The sequence below is a fragment of the Mauremys reevesii genome, linkage group 12, assembly GCF_016161935.1.
Source record: "Mauremys reevesii isolate NIE-2019 linkage group 12, ASM1616193v1, whole genome shotgun sequence".
Lineage (NCBI taxonomy): Eukaryota > Metazoa > Chordata > Testudines > Geoemydidae > Mauremys > Mauremys reevesii.
In genome coordinates, this window is record NC_052634.1 from 26292381 (window position 1) to 26312519 (window position 20139).

Genomic DNA, 20139 nt, shown 5'->3' on the forward strand with positions numbered 1-20139 from the left:
CCATCTCCTGTATCGGTCTGTGGCTAGTAGGTGTGTGATGGATCTGCTGGGGCTCTTGCTTCATCCCCTTAACCTGGTGTTTCCAGGATGCTCTGAGAGGGGTGGAGGTGGGACTCTGACTGTGATCCACCCAGAGCTTGCATTTGATTGGCTCCTCTCCCCCACGAATAGTGGGAGTGGGACATCAGGTACTGAGTATTGGACCCTTGCTCTTTCAGGGGCCAGTGACCTTCGAGGAGGTGGCTGTGTATTTCACCAGGGAAGAGTGGGCTCTGCTGGACTCTGCTCAGAGAGCCCTCTACAGAGACGTCATGCAGGAGAACTATGAGAATGTGACCTCGCTGGGTAAGGATTCCTGTCCCCTCAGTTCTTGCAAGGGGAAATGAAGAGATACGGTTCATGCCAGCCCCACAATGCCACCTCTACACTGTCTTGTCTCTGCATCACCCCAATATGCCAGTGACTCACACACTGCCACAGACCCTCCCCTGCTGCAGAACACAGGAACAGTATTGCACAGTGTCAAATATCTCCTGTTTGCATAAGTAAACTTCTTTGAGATGGGGCAACCACATCTGCATGCAGCGTTATGCTCCTACAAAGCACACAGGATCTTTATAGAGGAAGGTAAATACACAGCATTTATTGAGAATACAACCGTTAGCATATCACTTGCACACACACACACACTTATCAGTTTGTGATCGGTTACTTCTTAACTGGTGTAAACATTCCAGTGCACCTCTGAGAGTGTCAGCCTGTCCTTTGTTCTGATTTAATCAATTGTCCTCAGGGGTGCCAGCCTTGACCTCAGGGTCATCAATCTGCCCTTCATTATGGATGCGCGTAGATGATTCTTTAATGTCCTTTAAGTCTCTTGACTCCTTCTTCCTTGACTCTGGCTATAACAATGGCCTTTACACCTTCTCTTTTCCTGATGCATACATCCCCATTCACACAAACCCACTGAGAATACAAACAGTAGTATTTTATATCGAGCAAAAAGGCATTGCAAATGAAACCTTGCCTTCAATGTTTCTCTAATCTACTTAACATAGACACAATAGTGAATCCTGTCTCTTACTTACTAAACCTTAAAACAAAGACATGTAGATTTAACTAGAGTGCCTAATTTGTAATACATAGAGGAAACCATAGTAGACAGTGTAACTTATCCTAAAACAAAAAGTGACCATAATCAGTCAGAAGGATTGTTCTGGTCTGTCATTCCTTTCTGCTATTCACACATGGTGGCTGATAGGATGAAATCAAATCATACATTAATTTTCAAAGTACATTATAAAATCCAGCTCCTACAGCCGTATTCGAGATGTGGGCGTACCATAGATTTGTATACAGGCAATATGATATTTTCTGCCTTTTCTATCCCTTGCTTAATGATTCCCAACATTCCGTTCATTTTTTGACTGCTGCTGCTGCACATTGAGTGGATGTTTTCGGAGAACTATCCATGACTCCAAGATCTCTCTTGAGTGGAAACAGCTAATTTAGACCTCATCATTTTATATGTCTAGTTGGGATTATGTTTTCCAATGGGCTGCACTATGTGCTAACCTGACATCTAGTACTGCTGAGATCCTGCATTCAGTACTATCCCTGCCCTTCCTGTTCCCTTTCTCCACTGAACCCCACCAGCCCATGCTTCCTGTTCCCAGCTTCTCCAGGACTCTCTCATTGTCTCTGGACCTCTCCGTCAGCAAGAAGCAGTGGCAGAGAGATTTGCCCTCTGTCTGGAGTCTTGGATTTCTGGGACATGGATTTACTTTCTCTGTGTTTTAGGAGCCTCTTTGAAATTGAGTGTCTGTGACATTAGCCACAGTGCAATCTGGAGTGTTGAACAGCTGTGTCCCCTCAGTTCCCCAGGCTGGGGTGACTTTTACACTGTTTTACTGTGAGAGCAGCCACTCCTGGGCAGTTAACACACAGTCTCCAGCATGTAACTCGCTCCCAGCTACAGTATTGAGTGCTGCTGGTCAGTGACTCAGGAGTTACAGTGCAGCACAGGAAAACCCCAGAAAAGTCTCTGTTCCCAGACTTCCCCCAGAAATGTGCATCTTTCCCTGTCCAGCACACTACTGAACAAGGCAAGCTCATATGAAGTCTGTCATTTCATCAGTGGAAAATAACATGCACCAGCCTTGTTATCCCATGTACATGAGTGGACTCATCCCTGCGGCACCCCCTGCTGGTGACTTCTGGGAATTAGCTCATTCCAGCTCCGGCGCACCCTCTGCAGGCCGGTGAGCCACCTGTCCTCTGGCCCCCGTGTCCCTCCCTGGATCTGGTGCCCCTTTTACCTGAGGTGCTGCCCTCTGGCAGTAACCCCTCAGTCTTAGGGTCTCCCCTCCCCAGGGAACTCCCACCCACTAGTCCCACCTCGGCTCAGTATAAGGCCAGTCATCGTCTAGCCCCACCCCCTGGGGCAGGCTGCAGGATCAGCCACTCATCACTGGCAAGGAGGGTTTGGACCTGCTGCCTTTGCCTACCCCTGGGCTGCCCTCTGCAACCCCCCAGTACCTATTGCCTTCTGCTAGGCCGCAGCCTGGGGCTTTCCAGGCTGGAGCTCCTCTGCCTTTCCCCAGCCCTGCTCCACTCAGGTACCCTGTGTCCAGCTCCCTGCAGCCAGGCCCATCTCCCTCTACAAACAGAAAGAGACTCTATCTGCCCCTGGCTTCTCTGCCTTTATAGGGCAGCTGAGTCCCAGCTGCAGCCACTTCCCCCAATCAGCCCAGCCTAAAAGCTGCTTTCTCCAGCCACAGCCCCCTCCCAGGGCTGTTTTTAACCCTTCTGAGCAGGAGCGGGGGTCCACCCCGCTACATCCCAAATGCAGTTTCCAACGCACTTTAATCCAAACACACTAGTTGGATAAAACAATAAAACAAGATTGTTAATTACCAAAAAAAAAAAAAAGATTTTAAGTGACTACAGGTAACTAGTCATAAAAGTCAGAATTGTTTACAAAAGAAATGCAAGATAAACCACAAATATATTTGTTAGTCTCTAAGGTGCCACAAGTACTCCTGTTCTTTTTACAAACTAATGTGTAAGTCAGGGGTGGGTAAACTACGGCCCGCAGGCCACACCTGGCCCGCGGGCCCAGCCTGCCCGGCCCTTGAGCTCCCAGCCGAGGAGGCTCCCCCCTCCCCTCCCCTCCCCTCCCCTGCTGTCCCCTCGCCCCCGCTGTCCCACTGCAGCCTCAACATGCCGCGCCGCCAGCGCTCTGGCCCACCGCTCCTGGGCAATGCTGCAGCGGTGGGGCTGCGAGCTCCTACTGCTCTGAGTGGCATGGTAAGGGGGCTGGTCTGCGTGCTCCTGAGGGACCTTGTGTCTAGCTCCGGTGAGCCGTGTGGCTGTGGTAAGGGGGCCAGGGGGTTGGATAAGGGGCCAAGAGTCCTGGGGGGCAGTCGGGACAGGGAGCGGGTGGTCAGGGGATGGGGAACTGGGGGGGGGTGGATAAGCTTGGGAGTCCCGGGGTCTGTCTGGGGGGGGGGGTGTGAATAGGGGTTGGGGCTGTCAGGGGACAGGGAGCTGGAGGGGTTGAGTGGGGTTCTGGGGGAGGCAAGGTGGGAGGCGATTAGGGGACAAGGCTCGGGGGCTTAGATAGGGGTGGGATCCCAGGAGGGTTCTGGAGGGTGTGGTTAGTGGCGTGGGGTCTCTGGAGGAGGTCAGGGAAGGGAGCTGGGGGTTGGATGGGTCGGCAGTTCTGAGAGGGGCAGTCAGGGGCGGGAAGTGGGTGGGGTCAAATGGGGCGGGACCAGGCTGTTTGGGAGGCACAGCCTTCCCTACCCGGCCCTCCGTACAATTTTGCAACCCCGATGTGGCCCTCTGGCCAAAAAGTTTGCCAACCCCTGATCTAAGTTAACAAGCTGAAATGGATGGAAAGCAAATGTTCTCTCATCACGTGCTGAGACAGGCTGGTTTTCCTTTCAGCCAGGACTCCCCCTAACCCGCCCCTGCCGCCCATGTTCAGTTCTTCAGAAGTTGTCATGAGCAGAGGGGAAGGGGAGAGAAAGTCTCAAGTATTTTCCTCACCTCTTTTTATAATTCAGTCCTTTGTACTAGAAACAACTTCAGTTCTCAGCTGAGTCATGGTGCCAGGCTGTCTGTTGGAGATATGAGCTTGAAGTGTCCCTGTGATGGAATGTAAATGTCTTCACACCTGTTTGACCAGCTGTTTGCCTCGCTGTCTCCGAGGAACTGATCTTCCCGAGCATTGTAACTTTTTCAGTAATATCATACAGTAAAATCTCATAACTTTACATACAGTGTTGCTACACATTTTAACAGGCTAATATTCAGTAGATTATGTGTTTTCAAAATGCCATTCTGTGTACAAAATTGATCATAATTTTCTAGAAGAGTGAACATGGGGTACAGACTGACACAGTGTCTGTCTGTGTGTGTTCCCAGCAGATATGTGGGTATTTCAATACGTCATAAGCACAGTGTTCAGCATCTTCAAGGACCGGGGGAGCTGGTCCTGGGAATTCACTGCTTTACCAAGTGTGACAGTGTATGGAATTGAGACATTTTATATTATTTTTTTTATTATCAATACCAATTTGATAACATTGAAATGACTCGTGCTAGATATGCCAGGTAAGGTGTCAGTGAAAATGTTATGCTTTTCCAAGTATGATGATTTTGTTTCTATGTTTGTATCACCTTTGTATTGTGAGTTATAGATTTGTAGAGTAGATCTGTATTTCCAGACTTGTGCAGTGTTTCTGGGTGAGACATATTGGCATCAGCGCTGCCTAGGCTGTTTGATGGCCCATCAGCTGTACAGTGAGACCATGGAAAGGATCAAGGGCAGGGGTGGGCAAACTTACCGCCCCCTGTCTGCCCCCCTTAGAATCCCCGAGCAATCCAACCCCCCCTGCTCCTTGTCCCGTAAGCGCCCCCTCCAGAGACCCCCCCAACTGCCCTCCCAGGACCCCACCCCCTACCCAACCCCGCTCCTACCTGTCCCCTGACTGCCCTGACCTCTATCCACCCCCCTGCCCACTGACAGACCCTTGGGACTCCCAAACCTATCCAACCCCCGTCCCCCCAGAACCTCCGCCCCATCCAACTGTCCCCTGACTGCCCCCCGGGACTCCCTGCTCCTTATCCAACGCCCCCACCTCCTTACCATGCCGCTCAGAGCAGCGTGTCTGGCAGCCACGTGGACCACGCAGAGCCAGACACACTGCCCTGCAGGAGCGCACAGCCCCGCCCCACAGGAGCGCTGCCCGCACGGTGGTGTGGCTGTGGGGGAGGGGCTAGCCTCCCCAGCCGGGAGCTCAGGGACCAGGCAGGATGGTCCTGTGGGCTGGATGTGGCCCGTGGGCCGTAGTTTGCCCATCCCTGATCAAGGGCATAAACCTATTGAGTCAGCAAGACATGCAGGGGTATGTCTGTGTGCTGAGACCTCCGAGGCTGTTCCATGCCATGTGCTGTGAAGCTTGTGTTTGGGACACAGGAAGTACAAGCCACATGGCAAAGGGAATATAAAGGGCAGCTGCATCATCTCCATTTTGTCTTCAATCCCTCTTCCTACCTCTGGAGCAACTTCTCTACAAACTGAAGCCTTGAACAAAGGACTGAATGACCCATCCAAACTGTGGATGTGTTCCAGACGGACTTTCAAGCCAGCAGCTCAACAATACTGCTAATAACCTGATATATAGATTTTGGAATGCATCTCACTGCTTTTCCATTTAACAAGTTTTTTCGTGTCCTGTCTTGTCTTTCCATGCTAAAGGATTGGCTGGCAGTGTGGTCTTTTGGGTAAGATCCAAACCTATAGTGATCTTGTAATGTGGCTGACCCTTTGAGGTCAGAAAAACATTTTGTCTATGAGCAGAGTTTTTAAATAACCTCTCACTGTACGGGACCTAGGTGCTGATTGGGAGTTGGAGAACTGGAATGCAATAAAAGGGGCTGTGTAATTTCTTTTTTCAGCTTCTCAATAACCAGCGTGGGGGATCAGAAGCACAGTTTGTGACTGGTCAGTGAGTTTAACTTCAGTGTTAACCACCAGTTTTGGGAGCATCTGCTCTCCCTTTTTCAGCCTGCCCTGACCTTGGCATTTTCAGTGTGGACTGCCCCAGGCACACCCGTCACACTAAGCACTGAAGTTAAATTAATAGTGTGTTTTTTTTTATGACAGTCTTATGAAATCAACTGAACTCCTTTGTTTTCTTTCATCTGAGCAGGGTTTCCAGTTTCCCAGCCTGATGTGATCTCCCAGCTGGAACAACGGGCAGAGCCATGGGTCCCAGACCTCCAGGGTTCAGAGGAAAGAGAGATCCTGAGAGCTCCCTGCACAGGTGAGGAAACATTAAAGCAACTCAGAATCTGTAAGTGCCTGAAGGAATCATCTGGGATGCCCTACAATGCCCTTGGAAGGTCTCTCAGTTCATTATTGTCCCTAGCAGGGGTCGTATCCTTACAGTAAATATAGCTCATGGCTTCCTGTAGACCCTAGCAGACAACAGACAGTAGCTTCCTCCCTTCCCCCGTGAATTTGGATGGGATGTGAAGGCTGAATTGATCCCCTCCTCTCTCCTGTTTGGGGGAAGAACTTGGGGGAGTTCAGTTCCTGATTTTTATTTGACCTCTCTCCAGTACTTGTATTGGTTTGACCTTCCCCTTTCCATCCCTGTTTGAGGTTTCTGTCTCTATCACAGCAGGTGACGCAATGGTATGTGAGAAAGAGGAGCAGAATTCTCAGCAGGAAAATGTTGAGCAAGTGGCTAAACACAGAGCATTATCACAAAGATCGAAAAGGAATGTGTCCTGGAGTCATAAGCAGGAAAAATCTCATGATATTCAGCACAGACCAGAAAGAGAGCAGGGAAAGCAGCCAGGGGAGAAAGTGGGTAAATGTATTTCCTGTCAGGAAACTCAGAAGGACCTCAAGGAAACCACAACCCAGCAGGAAATCCTCAGCGGAAAGAGAAAAAATACATGCACTGAGTTTGGGGAAAACATATGTGATTACTCCATCCTTATAAAGCATCACAGAATCCACACAGGGAAGAGGCCCTATGAATGCATTGAGTGCGGGAAAACCTTCAATCGCAGTTCGCACCTTATTGGGCATCAAAGAATCCACACAGGGCAGAGGCCCTATGAATGCAGTGAGTGTGGGAAAAGTGTCACTAGCAGATCAGGCCTTTCTAAACATCAGAGAATCCACACAGGGGAGAGGCCCTATGAATGCTGTGAGTGTGGGAAAAGCTTCACTAACAGCTCAGCCCTTTCCGAACATCAGAGAATTCACACAGGGGAGAGGCCCTATGAATGCAGTGAGTGTGGGGAAAAATTCAGGCGCAGCTCAGTCCTTATTAGGCATCACAGAATCCACACAGGAGAGAGGCCCTATGAATGCAGTGCGTGTGGAAAATGCTTCACTAGCAGCTCAGGCCTTTATCAACATCAGAGAATCCACACAGGGGAGAGGCCCTATGAATGCAGTGTGTGTGGGAAAAGCTTCACTAGCAGTTCAGGCCTTTCTAAACATCAGAGAATCCACACAGGGAAGAGGCCCTATGAATGCAGTGAGTGTGGGAAAACCTTCAATCGCAGCTCAAACCTTCTTACCCATCAGAGAATCCACACAGGGGAGAGGCCCTATGAATGCAGTGGATGTGGAAAATGCTTCGCTAGCAGCTCAGGCCTTTATCAACATCAGAGAATCCACACAGGGGAGAGGCCCTATGAATGCAGTGAGTGTGGGAAAAGTGTCACTAGCAGCTCAGGCCTTACTAAACATCAGAGAATCCACACAGGGGAGAGGCCCTATGAATGCTGTGAGTGTGGGAAAAACTTCACTAGCAGCTCAAACCTTTCCGAACATCAGAGAATTCACACAGGGGAGAGGCCCTATGAATGCAGTGAGTGTGGGGAAAAATTCAGGCGCAGCTCAGTCCTTATTAGGCATCGGAGAATCCACACTGGAGAGAGGCCCTATGAATGCAGTGTGTGTGGAAAATGCTTCACTAGCAGCTCAGGCCTTTATCAACATCAGAGAATCTACACAGGGGAGAGGCCCTATGAATGCAGTGAGTGTAGAAAATGCTTCACTGACAGCTCAGCCCTTTCTCAACATCAGAGAAACCACACAGGGAAGAGGCCCTATGAATGCAGTGTGTGTGGGAAAAACTTCACTAGCAGCTCAGGCCTTTCTAAACATCAGAAAATCCACACGGTGGGAGACCCTATAAATGCCGTGAGTGCGGGAAAACCTTCTGTGGGCACTTAGCCCATGTTAGTCATCAGAGAATCTGCAGGGGAGATCTACAACATAAACACCTCTAGGGCTATCAATACTTTTTTTTCTTTAATAATTTTCCTTATTCCCACATAGTAACTTTTAAAGCTGTTTGAACTGTTTGCAGCATGGTTCTCCCTCAGTTTGACCAGATGAGTGGCCCATCTTTGCCTTTTTAAAGTTTGTCCTGTTTTGAGGTGGACCCATTTGTCCTTTCTATCAACTCCATTATCCCATGAGTAATTCGAGTGTGTCCTTCCTATCAGGAACCAGAGAGCATCACTTTTATACTATTCCTCCTATTTCAAAATTATTGTTAGTCACTAGTGATACTGATTGTATCATTGCCACTTGTTCTCACGTTGCTCTGGGTTGTGCTGAAGAGCAGATATAATGGGAATTTTTCAAATTATAGTTAAATGAAGAGGAGCAGGGGCAGGAAAAAAAAGTGTAATTTCAGCCTCTGTGACACTGGAAGGAGATGGGGAGACGCAGAGATTCCCTCCTTCCCCATCACTGCAGAACTGTTACCTTTTGTCTGAGCCATGCAGAGGTTATCATCATCCCATTCTATCCATCCACTTCTCAAAGTGTCCTGTGAGGAACAGTTCTCAGCTGTCTGTGCTTGGAGATGATGCTTTGACTTCTTTAATCTTATATCAGAGTCACTCTGACTGGAGATGAAAGTGTCAAAGACCTGGAAGGGGAATTCAAATGGATCCCAAACACAGTGTGCTCATTGGGAGTTTAAATCGCAGGTTCCATCTATTGGTAAAGCCACTTCTGGCAAGGTGAGTGGTTTTGTCCCCCATTATGGCAATGCTCGGATACTAAAAATTTTGTAAATAACATAACTGGCTATTGAGACAGTGCTGAGTGAAGTATGTTTGAATGGATCAGAGGAGAATGTGATGGGAGAATCTCTTGTCCTGATTCTGAATAATCAGATATAACCTGCTCTGGAATTTCACTTCACACTTCCATTGCCGTGTATTCTAGCTCTCTGTGATGTGGGTTTCTATCTTTCCTGAAGGCTGTTTGGTCACTCAGTTGGATATTAGTTCAGTTTGATAGGATGTAGCTCAGATTTATTGGAGAATTTAAGACAAATGACTATTTGCTAAAGTCATCATTTCTCACTTCAGCTTTGCTTTTTCCCCATCCCTGCATGATGTCATGGAGAAGGTTGAGGTGTAGTTCTGTCAGCATTAGAGAACTCTCCAATTTACTGGACAGGCTAACAAAGAAACAGCAGTGATTTAAAATCTCTACTCAGAAATGGTGAACAACAGCAGAACCCCAACTAACTGAAGGAAGTGCATATGATCACAGTGTAGTTCAATTGTTGAAGTCAATATTGTCCCAGATGTTCTGGGGAGAAAATTCCATGCTAAGTGATTTTTGAAGTAGGCACAATGCCCATGTATTTGGTTCCAAAGCCTTTGTAACCCAAGCCCTACAGAAGTTCTTTCCTAGCTAATCTTATTGTGTCGGAGATGCTGCCCTTCATGATGCAGATGTTGAGGAAATAGAAGTGGAGTTTTGTTGAATTTATCCTTTGTAGGTGCTAAAAATGTATATCGAATCAAATCAGTTTTGGAAATCTTATAGCTGCAGAAAAATAGCTATTTTTGAATAGAAACTCCAACTCTGGTCACTAATGAAGATTGTGATCCAGCCCTGTATCCAGTCCCTTGCCTGGAACTGTGCCACCAAATTAAAGAAAAGCTGGGCATGTTTTGGTAAGCCTCCATGTTTTGGTAAGCCTCACTAACACTGCTGAGATTTGGAGTGGTTTTGTAAAGGATTCTACTTTGGAGAAGTGTAAATTTACCCTAACCAAGACCAAGGATTTGGAAAGAGCTGGGGCTGAAAGAGTCCACATCCAGTTCTTGGTTTCCACCCCAGTAAAGGAAGCTATGGTGACCAGTGACCCAAGGAAAATTGTTTGTACAACTCCATTTCCTAGTTCAGTGTCACTGATTACAGTTCCAAAGGATGCCAGGTTACATTGAGAACAATCATCCTTCACCATTTGGATCCAAAGAGAGAGAGCTTCAAAGGACATTCCTTCCCCGTGGATCCCAAACTGGCTGCCTGATTGGGTAACAAGGACTTCAAGGCTGTAGAAATGATGGTAACCAATGAGGCAATGAATGTATCAGGCTCCAATTTCAGACTTCTGGATACTCGCATGTTGAGTTCTGATTCTATGGTTTTGTGTCTGATGCTGTGGCTACACAATAAAGCTGATGTTGGTGCAGCTGCACCAATGTAGCTGCGCTGCTGTAGCGCTGCTATTAGAGACGCTTTCAGCCAATGGGAGAGATTTCTCTCATCGGACTTGATTAGTCCAACCCTCGCAAGCGGCAGTGGCTCTTTTGGCAGGAGAAGTTCTGCTGCTGATGTATCGCTATCTACACAGGGGGTTAGGGCTGTGTAACTACATTGCTCAGTGGTGTGGATTTTTCACACATCGGAGTAATATAGTTAACCGATAAATGTCTTTAGTGTAGACCAGACAGTTCTCTCTTGTGTTTTATGCATTTACATCACTTGTCTAACTTCTCTCACTTTGAAAGATTAAAAGTGTGACACGAGAGGTATTTTTCCTCATGATGCAAAGATTCCCACATAGGAGACCCCTTCCACCAACACATAATGTAGAAGATCCTGAGATATCTGAACTCACAGAAGTGGTTGGGACAAACCACATCTTGAGCCAAGGTTCAGTTGTTGGCAATGGGCATTAGAAGAAAACTAACATATATGATAAGAATTTGTGATCTTTGAATATGTTTTTATCTATTAAAATGAGATTATTGGTGACGTTATTGGTTAAAGAAGAAGAGACTAAATGTGTGATAATCTGAAGTATTTTGGAAAACTGAAAGTTGTTTTTTTTGTTTTGTTTTGATAGTCGTACAGGAAATGGTGGCTAATCTTGAATAGTTAATTTGATTTAATTTACCCCCTGTAGTATAAAGAGTTCTGGTAGAAAACCTCACTCCAAAGGTTGGGGTGGGAGAATGTGTGTGAGAAAGTGTGTATAAGAGAATATTGGCCCAGTATAGATTTTAGTATTTTGTTTTCAAATAGAATTTATTTTGTTTAGTTTCTAAGTCAATTTCTATTCAAAGGAAAGCTACTCGAGGTGACAAGTTGTATAAGTTTTACCCACTTAGACTGTAAGCGTCACTGTCTTCCCCACTTCTCTAATTTGCAAAGGAAAGGCCTGACATCTGTCACAGGATGTGTCCAGCAGGTAGGACAGCTGCACTCATCAACCATCAATATAAAGAAAAAGACTGAAATCTATTGTCTTTCAGGTCAATAAGCCATCTAAAGGCTGGTCGATGTAGAAAAGCTTTGTTGGCATAGCCACATCTCTCAGGGGTGTGAAAAGTCCTCTCCACTGAGAGAAGTAGTTAATGTGACCTGAGCCCTAGTGTAGGCAGTGTTGGGTTGTCAGAAGAATATTTCCAGTGTTTGAAGTGTAGACACAGCCTTAACATCAATTCCAATTTTGACCCATCTCCCTATATGTGAGAAAGTTACTCGTATGGAGGGCTGAGCCAGCTGTCTGCTCACCTGGTTCCTCAACTGTAGCTACAGCTCTTAGTGCCCATGAATGCAAAGACTGAGAGAAATGGAGAGTTCCAGCCATTGTCATTTTAGTATCTTATTGTTCCTCTCTCTGTTTTTTGTGCTGGCCTTTCTGTTCTATCAGGGGGTGACTGTATAGCTCAGTGCATCTGTGACAAAAGCTCATTGGTGCCAATTGGCAAAGGGGTCACTGTTCTTCACAAGCAACTCCTGTGTCAGACCTGACAAACTCCCCACACCCCACTGCTTTTATGATAGTTATCCAGGAAGCATAGCAGTGAGATCCCTACTGAAAGCTTGTAAATTATTGATACTCCTACTCACTGCGAGAGGTGTGTCCAAGTCATAGTTAAGGGGTAATGTAAGTACATGGAAAATTATGCCCATATGGTATTGTTGTGAAAGTGAGTCACCCCAATCATAGGTCTTGGTGGGGACGGCCCATTCCAGTGGGAGGGAATTGGCACCTCTCCCTTGCTAGCCAGTTATGTGATGTATTGCTCCATTGTCAGCCTCTGCACCAACCCAGAAAAGCCAATGGAAAACCATCAAAGACAAATTATAGACATCAAAACCCTGTGGAAGTGACAAGGACAATATGAGAATGAGGAGATCGTCCTTTCTGTGAATAAAGACAAAAGACTGAGTCAGTTCATAACAGGGTGGAGAAAAACACTCTGGGTCCATTCACCAAGGAGATTCCTAATGACCAGTGGCGCTTCATGAAAGGCAGGGCCGAGGCGCCTAGGGACTAGCAATCAGTGAAATTGACTGAAGTGTGAGGTGAGACTCTACTTAGATAGGAAAGCTAACTATTAAAAAGTATAGGTTGCATTTTCTGATTTTGTTTAGTTGGTAACAGTTGGTTTCCATCACTCACATTTGTTTGTTTAAATCTCTATCGGTTGTTAAATAAATTTCTGCTTGTTTGATAACTATACTCAAGTGCGGTGTGAGATAAAGTAGCAGTGGTCCACAGTAAAACTAGTAACCTGGGATATACCATTGCTTTGGGCAGAGAAAATCTGGGATTTCTCTGAGTATCTGGTGATCCGGGCTGGACCCCAGAGGGGGACACATTGAAGGAACTCAGGGGTTAGGGTGGCTGCTGTAGCTCAGAGGAGGGTCCTTGAGTGCCTGACGGGCTGGGTGAGTTTGGTCACTAACATCCAGCTGCCAAATGCAAAACTCCCTCTTCCTAGTGGCAGGTGGCAACAAGGAGACTCTCAGCCCTCAGCTCCCTGAGAAGGGTCACAATATGTCTCTATGTTGATTCACCTGTCAAATTCACACAGGGAAAGCTCCCTATAGCATAAAACTCTGCCATATGAAATCATGGAACATGTGCTCTTCACTCTGTGAAAGCACGTAAAGAATCCAAGCGCTGGAGGACAGGGTTTGGGCCCAGAGTGACCTAGACAAATTGGAGGATTGGGCCAAAAGAAATCTGAGGAGGTTCAACAAGGAGAAGTGTAGAGTCCTGCACTTAGGAAAGAAGAATCCCCTGCACTGCTACAGCCTGGGGACCGACTGGCTAAGCAGCAGTTCTTCAGAAAAGGACCTGGGGATTACAGTGGATGAGAAGCTGGATATGAGTCAACGGTCCCCTTGTTGCCAAGAAGGCTAACAGCAGATTGGGCTGCGTTAGTAGAAGCATTGCCAGCAGATTGAGGGAAGTGTGTTCATTTCAAACCTGCAGCTTATTCATTTCATTTGGTGACCCCTACTAGTTCTTGTGTTATGAGAAGGAGTAAATAATACTCCCTTCCTTGGTCCTTTAGAAGATATTATGTGACCCCCTCCTCCTTGTGTCTCATGTCTTGGGACCAACATGGATACAACAACACCGCAAACAACAAGGCTCAAAGTCAATGCACATGGGAGAAGCATCTTGTGTTTCATTCCTTATGTCCTAGTCCCATCGTGTGGCCATTTCCTTTTCTTCCTTTCTGTCAAAAGCTTTGGTGTTTTGCACAGAAACATTATTTCCCCAGGAGAGACCCAGGAGTGAGGGCTGCATTCCTGTGCCAAACAGTCACTGGAAGGGGGCAGACAAAAACCTTTAGGATGAGGCATCCATCACTGTCAAAAATCATCTTCCTCCTGTGGTTCCGCGGGCAGCAGGAGCAGCCACAGCTCGGTGGCCCCCGGCAGCAGCACTCCTGGGGTGGCTGGAGCAGCAGCAGGCCCCCTGGGGCTCCCCCCCCGCCCGGGGCAGTAGCTGGAGTGGCAGCAGGGTGGCAGGGCTTCTCCCCTGGTAGCTGGTGCTCATTATCCATCAAATAAATCAAAACACTTCCACCTGCAAGTGGATTTAGCCCAGGACCCTCAGAGTCACCAGCCCTTACACCCCCCACTGAGCTCTCTGGTCAGGTGCCCTAGAGCCGGAAGCCTCCTGTTTAGATCCTAAAATAGCATTTTTGCACTGGGGGGGGGGCCTGAAATTTAGGACTGGACATTGCAGCTCCACTGTTATTTTATTGAATTGCTTCAAAACAGCAAGTCAAGAAAGTCTCCTAAGTGCCAGGCTCTCTGCCATGGAAACAGCTGCCCCTGCTCTCCAGGAGTCTGTGCATTCCACCCAACAAAGTACAAACCTCTGCACTGAAGGGGGGTCAGACAGTGATGGTAACACAAATCTTCCGACTGTTAACCCAAGTCCCTTCCTTTCTTTAACCCAGGACGTGCCAGTCAACTGTTAGCCATGGTGTTATCTTCATCTTAAAATACCTCTCAGGACATTGAACAGAGGAAGTGAAACCCTCTCCCCCGAATGGCTCCCTGTTGAGGCGTTGTACCGTACCTGCCCCTGGAGCCTGTCTGGTTTTATATCCTTAGAGCTTTTTCTCTTCAAACCCCTTATCCCAATCTATGGGCCACCTCCACATTTCAGAGTTTAGAATTTACTGTCATCACCCTCGTATGGCACTTTCCATGTGACTGAGACAAAGTGAGGGGGGGAAGCTCTATGGCTAATGAAAGCCGATGCTTTGGGTGAGGCTTGAACTCATAACCCCAGCAGTGCACCTCCCTCACTAGCCAGGTGTGCCCCTGTAAGTGCTTCATAGACAAGCTTGGGAAGTGTAGGGTAGTTACCTGTGTCTGTGGTTAACCACTTAGGTGACCTAATTGAGAGGCTGATGGTTCAAACCCAGGGGAAGATAGAGGTAGTTTTTTTTTAGTGATGAGACTCCAGTACATTTTAACAGGCAGTAAAATGCCTCAATTCTGGTCTAGCCTCATTGGACAAGCATAAGTGGCACTTTTGCCAGATGCATTGGTGGTATAATGGTGAGCATAACTGCCTTCCAAGCAGCTGACCTGGGTTCAATTCCCAGTCAATGCAGGTAAGTGATGTTTTCTCTGCTGGGAATGGGTTTAATTTCACTCACATTGTATCACCTTAGCAATGGAATGAGAGAATCAATGTCCTGCAGCTCATTAAACACCCAGTGGAGAAAGAAAGGGGTGGGACTATACAATGAGCAGGTGGAGTCATCCTGGTATTGCAGTATTTGGGTTTTTTTTTCCTTTACTTCCCTCTCCCTTTTAGACTCAGAGCCTTTAAGGTTAGAAGGGACCAGTGTGATCATCTAGTCCGACCTGCTGCACCTTGTAGGCCAAAAGACACCACCCACCCACTCCTGTAATAGACCCAGGAGGGGAGGCAGCTCTGTGCACTGCCCCTCCCCCAGGCAGCACATGGAGGCCCTCTGCTCCCCTCCCCCAATGGGTGTGCAGAGATGTGCCAGCAGCACTAAGGTGGCTCCCTGCCCACTCTGCCTCCGTCCCTCCGTGCCACTCCCAGAAATGGCCGGCATGTCCCAGCATCCCCTGGGGTGGGGGGAGTGTCTCCATGCACTGCCCCTGCCCCGAGTACCAACTCCACAGATCCCATTGGCCAGGAACTGCAGCCAATGGGAGCTCTGGGGGCAGCGCCTGCAGGCAGCGGCACACGGAGACCCCCTGGCCTCGCCCACCTAGGAGCTGCTGCCAGAGGGTTGTGTGTACTGGTCACTTTGGGAGCTGCACTGCCCGGGGTAAGCGCCACCCCTCCTGTACCCGAACCCCCTCCCCCAGCGCAGAGCCCGCACCCCGCACCCAAATTTCCTCCAGAGCTTTGCATGTCTTCCTTTCATCCAGAACCATCCTTCTTCTCCTGGGCTGCAAGTAGCCATCCCTGGGAAGCCAAGAGGCAGGCACAGGATTCTGCCTCCCAGCAGCCAACCGCACCTCCCCAGGCTTTGCAGAATGACTGGTGGTGCTCTACTAACCCCACCTAGCCACACTGAGGCACTTAGCTTCTGCCCTGCCTTCCTCAGCTCGACTTTCCTCTTTTGCCCCATTCCTGCCTCACTTCCTCCTTTGGCAAGTCACGCAGAAGAGCCGGCCACCATAGGCCAATCTCCAAGGGCAGAGGAAACCAAGCCACAAGGCTTCAAAGGGTGACTGGCCAAGATCCTCTAGCTTTCCCCTGCTGATGCCAAGGCTTTTTCTCAGCTCATTTCACCACCCTCTGTCATGCAGGGGTTGGGGTTATCGTAGGTGTTACCCAAAATTGGGCCAGCTAGTCAGCGTAGGAAGCACTAATGACCCACCGGAGTTTGGCAGAAAGCAGCACGTTTATTATATTGACAGCTAAGCTCAAAAGAAGCGGGGGGGGGGGGTGTCACACTCCCAGGATTCTGAAAGGTAAGTGTCCCACAGCGCCGTGATGGACAGTGTGACGAAGGTAAGTCTTCCTGAGGCACAATGAAATGCAACGCTGTGAACCACTGGCCAGGCGGTCAGGGCGAAGGGCATTCACTGGAGGTACAAGCTTGTGAGTGCTCTCCTGAGCACAGGGCCCCTTCCCTTTTAAGGACCTGCACCTCATGGCCTGCGACTAGAGATGACTTGGCTGCATCTGGTTGGTCACACTCCACCTTGGGCAGTGTCCATGCTCTGGGTGTGTGATCGCTGCCTAATTAGAGTCCCAGACACCTTGTCTACCTGGGAGCTCTTCTGCTCTTCAACCAGCCCATTCATCCCACCAGCATTCCAGCGGGGAGCGGGATAAATGACTAAATGAAAGAGTAACATGGCTTTAGTTATAGAATTTTAATTGAACAGCTGTTGCATGTCCACCCTGTGTCACCAGAGCACATCCATGCTAGCATCTCTTGGATTGCCACAGAGAGCAGTGCATTGTGGGTAGCCATCCCACTGTGCAGCTGGCTGCAGGGTGCTTTGGGAAGGGTTTGCAATGCCTCACAGGCTGGTACAGCATCACATGATGCAGGTTTCTATCCCATTGTTCCATGGGCATCCTACTAGATTGCCAGCTGCTTTTCAACTGCAATGTGCGTGGTGGGGTAGAGAGCGTGTGTGTGTGTGGGGGGGGAGAGACAGTGTGTGGGTTGCAGAAGAGTGAGTGTGTCGCACACTGCCTCTAAGTTTAGACAGCTGCTGGAAGCAACCAGTCCTGAGGCAGGGGACAGGCCCGACATCAGCCCCCCTTCTCTCACTGCCTCAGCTCAGCACAGCTCTGTCACACACACACTGCTGCCTGCTTAGCTCTGTGTCAGGGGTGCTGGAACAGGGGGTTTAGAGGGCCATGGTCCCACCACTCTTTACTGGCTGTTAGGACAAATGATGGGGGGGTGGGGAGGGTGCAGTCTTGGGGAAGAGGCGTCTGTGGGTGTGGCCTCGGGGGGAGAGGTGCTGTGAGTGGGGGTCCTTAGGGAAGGGGTGTCATGGGGGTGCCACAGTTCGGACAATGGTGCCCCCCACCACTGTAAGGAAGCTTCTGCCGCCCCTGCTCTGTGTTGGCAGAGCGGGAGAGAGCAGCATCCATGGCAGTGATTTGCTCCCCGGGGCTCTGGCAGGGGGGCTCAGGAGGTGATTTAAAGGGCCTGGGGCTCCGGCCGCTCCAGGGAGCCCTGGACCCTTTAAATCACCAGCCTGGGGAAGCCGGGCGGGGCTGGCACAGCGTACTGGCTCTTGCCGGTACCCCATACCGGAACATACCGGCTTACTTTCACCTCCAGAAGGTCCTCACGTGGATCAAGAACTGGTTAAAAGACAAGAAACAAAGGGTAGGAATAAATGGTCAGTTTTCAGGATGGAAACAGGTAACTAGCGGTGTCTGTACTGGGACCAGGACTAGTAAACATATTCATAAACGATCTGCTAAACAGTGAGCTGAAAAATTTTGCAGATGATCCAAAACTACCAGCTCCTTTCGCACTCTAGAGAGAGGAGCAGAACCAGGGCTATGGCTGATCAATGGGGCACCAGGTGAGTGGCAGAGGCTTCAGGCGCTGAGAGTTTGCCTGACCCCTCAGGGACACAGTGTGAGGGGGTGTCCCAGGGATCTCTATGAAAGGAGCAGAACAGGATTTACTTGGGGTGGGGAGAAAATTGAGTGTGTCTCAGGGGGGTGTACAGAGGTATTGCCCGGGTGAGGGACTGGCTAAAACACAGGCCTCGCTGTGAGCAGGATTTGAACCTGGACTTCAACTCCAACGCCTTAACCACTCGGCCATCACAGCTGTGAGCACAAAACTGCTCCAATGCCAGAGAAACTGGTAAAGAATCACAATGCCCAGGTGTGAAGTCATCTGAACTACAGAATTCCCACCGCAAACCTGGCTCCCAAAGCACAGGGGGGATTTGGGGTTTGTTCTCTTTGCTTAGCCATGTGCAGTTGCTCATGCTCCAATACGTCTGTTAGTCAATAAGCTGCCACAGGACTCTTTGCTGCTTTTACAGATCCAGACTAACATGGCCCCTCTGATACTCCTAGTGACACTCTCCAATGGATCCCCATCCTCCACCCACCGTGAGGTAGGTAGGAGCGGATCACTATTATCCCTACTTGAAAGAGGGAGAAGCTAAGGCTGAGAAAGGAGAATTGACTTGTCTTAGGTCACACAGCCAGTCAGTGGCAGAGTTGGGAATAGGACCCAAGAGCCCTGATTTTCAAACTGACTGTCAGATCTTGAATTTCACACATTGAATGACCTGAATAAAGTGCTCTCAGATGAGCTCCAGACCAACAACAGTGCACAGTAATTATTCAGCAAGTATTTGAGGAGAACTGCAATGTTAGAGAGAATCATGAACTCCTCAGAGACCATTAATGCAGCAAAGCAGCAAAATCTGTCAAACATATAACAGGTTATGACTTATTTCCTTGGTCTTAAAAGAGAACAACAAGGACCTGAGTCTCCTCCCTGTCAATAACCCCCTGCTCAGCCAATCAGGGTAGAGACTGAGGACGGGAGGCTGAGGGTTCTCACCAGAGAGCCCAAAAGGATGGCCCAGGTCACTGGTGGGGATCACTGCCCGAGCACTATTTCAGCCCCACATTTTTGGGTGGACCTCCCACAGTGGGAGCTGCAGAGCGCTCCCCCGCAACACACACATACACATCCTGTTCCCGGTGTTGGGAGGGGAACAGGTGAAAAGACAAAAGAAGCAAGAGAAAAAGAGAAAGGAGGAAGAGATGGATGGAGGAAAAGGTGAAACAAAAAGGACAAACCCTAATGACTCCAGTGATTCTAAGGGAAAAAATCCCAGGTGTGGATTAAATTCTGGCTCCTTAAATTCGTGTTTTCCATGCCTAGAATTCAACTGTCACCAGATGGATCAGACTGAACAGGTTTCAAACCTCGAGGAGGCTCTTACCTTCTAAACAGGGATGGCTGTTTTCTAGTAAAATCAGGCAAAGGGAAGGAGAAAACTCAAAAGAGGTTCCTCCTGGCGCTCACGTTCGTGAACCCGAATACTCTCTCAGTCCTCAAAGAGAGACCTGGAGAAGGAGACTTGCTGAAGCAAAGCCACAGGGGTCTCTGAGGTTTCCCTGGCCTCTCGCCTATGTCCTGCCTGGCTGATGTCAGCATCTCTCTGTGAGGTCACCACCTCCCCACCACCTTTGACCAATAGTCTGAGGTCCTGCAAAAGGACTTTGTGATGTCACTGCCACACCCCTCCCTTGCTGTGCTAATGTCCTGCCCCTGCCCAGGCACTTTGGAGGTTTGAGCTACTCCCTGTGGATCACCCCACTCAAGGAGCGTTCGTTCTAGGAAGCAAGCCGGCTAGACAGGAAAACATCAGATGCTGCTCCCAATGCTACACTCAGTTTTTCAGAAATTAGTCGACTTGATGGCCAGAAGAGCATCTAATCTGACCCCTGCATATCACAGACCTTCTGTATGACACAAGATCTACTTTTGGGGCAAACACATTCCAGAAAGGCATCTAGTCTT

The 20139-nt window shown here is 48.8% G+C and overlaps 1 protein-coding gene and 1 non-coding gene across 2 annotated transcripts; both read left to right on the plus strand.

Moving 5' to 3' along the window:
- Window positions 1–230: 230 nt before the first annotated feature.
- LOC120375530 (zinc finger protein 420-like) lies at window positions 231–8212 on the plus strand (the record flags this gene model as incomplete). The annotated part of the gene is made up of 3 exons (XM_039496227.1): window positions 231–345; window positions 5380–5399; window positions 6986–8212. Coding segments are annotated over 3 exons (1362 nt in total), but the record flags the coding sequence as incomplete, so codon positions are not given.
- Window positions 8213–15161: 6949 nt separating this feature from the next.
- Window positions 15162–15233, plus strand: TRNAG-UCC. Its single transcript has one exon. It is a non-coding gene; the product is annotated as a tRNA-Gly (tRNA).
- The last annotated feature ends 4906 nt before the right edge of the window (window positions 15234–20139 follow it).